This window comes from Triticum dicoccoides, chromosome 4A (assembly GCF_002162155.2).
Source record: "Triticum dicoccoides isolate Atlit2015 ecotype Zavitan chromosome 4A, WEW_v2.0, whole genome shotgun sequence".
NCBI classification, from domain to species: Eukaryota; Viridiplantae; Streptophyta; class Magnoliopsida; order Poales; family Poaceae; genus Triticum; species Triticum dicoccoides.
This window is the reverse complement of record NC_041386.1, coordinates 580,374,781-580,380,925: the sequence shown is the minus strand read 5'-3', so window position 1 is coordinate 580,380,925 and position 6,145 is coordinate 580,374,781. Positions and strand designations below refer to the sequence as shown.

Below are 6,145 nucleotides of genomic sequence, written 5' to 3'. Positions count from 1 at the left end.
GTCTCCTGGGTCTTGTTCGTTCCAAAAATCACGTTCCTGAAGATTTCATTCCGTTTGGACTCTGTTTGATATTCCTTTTTTTCGAAGCCCTAAAATAGGCAAACAACAGCAATTCTCGGCTGGGCCTCCGGTTAATATGTTAGTCCAAAAATAATATAAAAGTGGATAATAAAGCCCAATAATGTCCAAAACAGTAGATAATATAGCATGGAGCAATAAAAAATTATAGATACATTGAAGAAGTATCAATGCCCTAATTACAATAAGGGACCGATAGAGATTGTTGCCTATGTGGCACCTCAAAATGTGAACAGTGCGTTTTCCTCACATAGCATTGTTTGAAAATTTCCCAGATGGCACCATAGGATGGCGCCCAATCACTAGTCAAATTCATGCTCTAATTGTTTCCCAGATACCTCAGCCTGCAATATCCTAACAAAATCTTGATGTAGCTAATCATGTGGTCTGGATTCAAACATAACCGCAGGAATAGAATAGAACTTATGCTCAAATTCTTCAGAACCAAACACCATGGGTGCATACTCCAAGGGTTTTTTGTCAGGACAGTTTGCTACCTCATGACCCAGTCCGGAGCCATCACACCTCAAAGGGGCGGATATTGCTCTTGGAATACCATTTTTATCTCACAATTGCTAAATGTAAGTCGCCTGAAAACAGAATTTGGGCCGGTCGGTTTTCGTAGGAAGGAGATAGCCGCCGAAGGGAAGGAAGAAGCAGCCGCCACTCGCTGGAGAAGCTACCACATGATCTATCTTAGGGTGTCAGGCTGACCCATGATCTATCTTAGGGGTGTTGGGGGTGAGATTTCAGCTCACCAGAAAAAATGGATCATGACCGACAGGGGCGGAGCCAGACTAACAGTGGGCCCCAGACCTGCTTCATCGCAACAGTGTTCATCCGTGCAAAAAATGCTATAATCAATGAAGAAATAAATCCTCACGTCCTGGGCCTAGCCCCCCCCCAGCCTGGGTCCTGTCTCCTCCACTGATGGCCGGTGTTAGAGGGATGACTAGGAGGCGGCAGCATGACAGTTGGAGGGAGGACTGGGAGGCGAGGCTGGCGTGGTAGTGTCGCCGGCGGTGGGCGGCGGCAGTAGACGCTTAGACCGGCGTCGAGGTTGAAGAAGATGAATAGTAGCAATTTTGGGAGGTTGAAGAAGTTGATTTGGTCGTGCATCTTGCATCAGACGGCTCACATCGACTTAGATCTAGTCATTTTTAGCAACTGATCTACTAGCAATTCCTGATGAAGAAACATTTATATTCACAGTCAAACCCACAAGTATTGCTAATATTTTTGGTCATTGGTTGGACGGTATTCCAAATAGATAAAACCTAACAAGGGTGGGAGTATATGCCTAAATGTGGTCGCAATTTCTATGTAGAAATAATTTGGTTTTTAATGACAAAAATGCTTCTCCTCTATAGGTTATTCTCCGGTGTATGCATTCACTTCGTACGTGATCTACCCCACAAAGAGCGAAGTACCAACCGTTGTTCAAGGCAGTGTGTACGCGGTTGAAGCATGCGGCTACGGAGGTTTTTCCCAACATGGGTGGCAGCATAACCCCGGGATTGACCCACCATCACTTTCAATATAGGCATAGTGTCGGTCTATAGGACTCTCGGTTTTGGTTCTTTTCTTTCTCTCAAACTTTTCGAAATTGGTTGTGTGCATTCGTTATGCAGAGGCCGGGTGTTACTCATAATGCTTTGTATCCGTTTGATGCTATATTTATATTTTTAGGTAATAAAAGCGCATCGAGAAAAAATTCCACAGCCAAACCAGCACACTCGGATCGAGCACATCAATCGACATATTTCTCCACACATTTCGACATCCGACCAGCCCGTGGAGCTCACTCAATCATGGTGGGCTGACTCATATGACCACATGGAAAAGGCACGCTACGAACATGGCGAAAAGAATCGGCACGGGAGGACACTAGCACCCAACCGAGCTGACAGCCGCGAATCGCAAAGCGTACTCACTCACTCTCACGGTTCACTGAAAAATAACACCCAATTATTTTCGCCGAAAGAGACCACCCATGTAAAGGAAAAATGAAAAGTCCGGGAAGGCGCTGGATGGCACACATGGTCGCCGGCTGGATCGTTCGCCCACCGACCGACGTGGTGCATGCACGGCATCTTCCTCCGCGCTGTCGACTGCCAGCCCGTGCCCCCGCGAGCTAGCCAACAAGCCCCGCGCGCTCACGAGCAGGATACAACCAAAACGCCCCATCTCCGCCCCCTTTCTCTCTCTAAATCAGTGCTGCAACTAGCCAACTACAGTCGCAGATCGAGTTCTCCTCGTCGCTCCAGCCAATGCCCCCCTAGATAATATCTTATCAAGCCAAGAACGACGGCAGGGCTGGGCACGGCGCGGTATAAGTTCAGCTGCAGGCGGCCGCCGTCTCGATCGACACAAAGAGAGAGGGAGGGGGATCTGATTTTTTGAAGGGGATGGCGCATGGCAGAGGCGGTTCCCGGCGGCTGCATGCGCGTCTACTCGCGGTGGTCGGGCTCCTCGCCTGCGCCGCCGTCGCGCCGCGCTCCTCGGCGCTCAACGTCGGCCTCCAGACCCTCGACGCCGACGCCGACGGCGTGGTACGTGCACGATCTACGCATGTACTATAACCTACACTTCATAGCACGTTATTAAGCTGGGTATGCTTTGCTTTGTCGACTGATTCTCGGCGGCCGGCGGCGGCGGGGACGCGGACGCAGAGCAAGCAGCAGGCGTGCAGCCGAACGTGCGAGTCCGACCACTGCACGAGTACGCACGCGCATCAACTTCTTCTTCTTGATTACTCCCTCCGTTCCAAAATAGATGACTCAACTTTGTACTAACTTTAGTACAAAGTTGGGTCATCTATTTTGGAACGGAGGGAGTAGAACTTAGAAGTAACTGCATGGTGGCTCACGCCGAGGTGTTTGTCGATGATCTCTTGACGCAGCGGCGCCCTTCCTCCGGTACGGCAAGTACTGCGGCATCCTCTACAGCGGGTGCCCCGGCGAGCGGCCGTGCGACCCCCTCGACGCCTGCTGCATGCACCACGACAACTGCGTCCTCGTCAAGAGTACGTACCCCAACAACCAATCGATCCATCAACTAAATTGTAGCCATCGTCTGACTCTCGATCGGCACATCAGATGACTACCTGAGCACGGAGTGCAACGAGGGCCTGCTGGAGTGCCTGGCGGAGCTGCGGGCCGGCACGGGCACGTTCGAGGGGAACAAGTGCATGATCGACGAGGTCATCGACGTGATCACCGTCGTCATCGAGGCCGCCGTCGTCGCCGGCCGGGTCCTGCACAAGCCCTAGCTACATAGTACCACGGCGGCGCGCGCCGGAGCCGGCGAGCTGGAGGACAAGCAGCAAACAACTTGCTCGGTAGGTGGGTGGTGCATGCCTTTTCTGCTTGGTGTCACTCGTCAGTCATGGTGTGTGTCCGTGTCCTGTCACGCATGCACCGGCGCCTCACGTACAGTCTCGCGGGCACGGGCGTGACATGGTTGGTGCTTCAGCTAAGATCGACGATGGCGCCGGATTTTGCGACATGTATATGGGCATGGTTACCATAACCTGCTTTGCAATTTACTTGATTGATGAGTTGGTTCGTCTTTGCCAGTTTGCCTACACATCATGTGCAGCTCGTACGTGTTCATGTCACGCATAATTGGTAGTACTATACACTGTTGTTACCACTGTTCAAATTTCAGTGAATTTTGCTGCTTAAAGCCACTTTGGATTTTGGGGGTAATTTATAGATCAGTACTGTAATTTGTGTCGTCTGAATTATGTATAGAGCTAAAGCGACTTGTCCATTAATTGGATTATTATATTTGTTGATGTGATGGCGACGCCTTTCTGAGTGTATGGCAGCCGGTTCGATCTGCATGTAAGGTGATTAGTTTTGTAAACACTGCTTGTGCTTAGCTTAGACAAGTAAGGTCGCTATATGAACCAACCTATGGTTGAATGGTTAGATGGGCAGTGGTATCTTTAGCCTATCAGGGTTCAAGTCCTGGTGACCTTCTTCCACCATCGCCAGCGTCTCCGCGCTGCCACCGTTTGGTGTCACCTCCTATGAGCCGTTCTCAGACCTCCCACACTTCACATTAGTATCTGCGGGTACTGAGTTAGGGTCTATGGAGATTAGTATCTGTGAGCATCCAATGTCGAGGATGCTACGAGGCTTCTAGCAATGAATGAAGCGAGAGGTTGACCTTAGATGCTTAGGAGTGTTGCCGTAATTGGAGGTGGAAGAATTGCCCTGCAACTTGGCATGCCCAATTCATTGTGCATTGTCATGATGGCATGATCCAACACCTATTCTATAAGCGGTTCCCTTTGTTGATTGTGGATTTGGTATTGCTACTTTGGGTTGTCTGGATCACATAACATAACGCCATCAATGTCTTGCAGAAATCTCATCTGTTTGCTAGGATAACATGTGGTACTTCTCTAGGATACAACTACACAGTGAATGGCCATTAGTATGACCAAGCTACTATCTAGCCAATCGCATCTGTCCATCTTGGTCAACATTTGCGGAAACAAATTCTATTCCTGTGACCAATAAACATAAACATTTCACAAAGACGCAAGAAGCAATGAGGAAGGACATGGATATACCTGGCCATACCTCGAGCCGGGCCGGGCTTTGGGCCGGGCCTAGCCAAGCCCGACGCAAAAAACCCAGGCCCGGGCCCGGCCCGGCCCGACCATCGTGCCTGTTTTCTGGGCCCAAGCCCGGCCCAAACATGCAAAAGCCCGTCAGGCTTCGGGCCGGCCCGGCCCAGCCTGACCTTCAGAAAAGTGCAAAAACGACGGGCCCGGGCCCGGCCATCGGGCTCAAAATCTAGGCCCAAGCCCGGCCCGAGAGCAGCATCGGTCCGGGCCGGGTTGGGCTTTTTCGGGCCGGGCTGTCCGGGCCGGGCTTCCCATGACCAGGTATAGACATGGAGATGGCATTTGGAGTGCAGCAAGCTAGGTTTGCAATTGTCTAGGGTCCTACTCGTTTCTGGAACAAGGTTGTCTTGAAAAAAAAATCATGACTTGTTGTGTAATCCGACATAATATGGTCTTCGAGGATGAGAGGGATATGCCAAGCCCATGGATTATGAAAATGTTGGCACACCCGTCAGGCCTTGCTGGTACACAAACCACATTCAAGCATATCTTGAGGCGTGCCGAAAGATCGAAGACAGGGCCTCCCATGATCAGTTGTGTGAAAATAACATTAAACAAATGGTAGCAAACTGGAAGATAGTGTATTTATACTTCTTTAAAATTTATTTATTAATATTTGAACAAATTGTTGATTTGGATTATTTGTTCTATTCGGATTAATGGTTTGTAATAATATTTATTGAATTTTTTGATCTAAATCATACTCCCTGTGTTTCAAAATATTTGTCTTTCTAGAGATTTCAACAAGTGACTACATACAAAGCAAGAGTGAATCTACACTCTAAAATATCTCTACATACATCCATATGTTGTAGTCCATTTGAAATGTCTAGAAAGACAAATATTTAGGAACAGAGGAAGTAGTAGAGAGATAGAAGAAAACAAAAAGGCAAAAAGTATGAAGGCTTATGGTAATCTTGTGTTTCCCCGCAAAAAAAGAATGGTAATCTTTTTTTTTTGAAATTCATTTCCCCACTTTATTAAACTAGATTAGGAAGTTTCTCAGAAACAATACTGAGAATACAATCTGGGGGAGCTAACTCCCACAAAACCGAAACTCCATTACATAAACCAAAACGAGCAATCTCATGAGCCGCTTTATTCGCTTCCCTCCGAAGCCAGGCAGCTTTGAACTCACCCAAGTTTGTGGCCATCATCTTGATCTCTTCCACCATGATACCAACTGACGACAGATTCCATCCTTGCTCATTCAGCATCCTGGCAACATTAAGACAGTCGGTCTCCAAATGGAGTTTGGGCACGCCTCTTTGCAATGCTAGTACGACCGCCCTCCGGCACGACGGCAATTCCGCCGCTTCTGCCGTTGTAGTATCTGTTAGAAAGATAGCATCTGCACCTCTAAATGCGCCATCTTCATCTATGAACACAACTCCACCTCCACCACCTTGTCCCGACCAAGACGTG

At 48.8% G+C, this 6,145-nt stretch overlaps 1 protein-coding gene across 1 annotated transcript; it reads left to right on the top strand.

The window, feature by feature from the left end:
- Positions 1-2,249: 2,249 nt before the first annotated feature.
- LOC119286921 (phospholipase A2 homolog 3-like) lies at positions 2,250-3,877 on the top strand. The gene is made up of 4 exons (XM_037566392.1): positions 2,250-2,630; positions 2,751-2,799; positions 2,981-3,103; positions 3,177-3,877. The coding sequence occupies exons 1-4, from the start codon at positions 2,487-2,489 to the stop codon at positions 3,347-3,349; spliced, it is 489 nt and encodes a 162-aa protein (XP_037422289.1). The 5' UTR covers positions 2,250-2,486; the 3' UTR covers positions 3,350-3,877.
- The last annotated feature ends 2,268 nt before the right edge of the window (positions 3,878-6,145 follow it).

Bases quoted from the DNA above. Each gene is read 5' to 3' on its own strand.
- LOC119286921 (XM_037566392.1), top strand. From the start codon at position 2,487: ATGGCGCATGGCAGAGGCGGTTCCCGGCGGCTGCATGCGCGTCTACTC. The intron at 2,800-2,980 runs GTACGCACGCGC...CTCTTGACGCAG, and splicing joins CGAGTCCGACCACTGCACGA to CGGCGCCCTTCCTCCGGTAC. The intron at 3,104-3,176 runs GTACGTACCCCA...TCGGCACATCAG, and splicing joins CAACTGCGTCCTCGTCAAGA to ATGACTACCTGAGCACGGAG.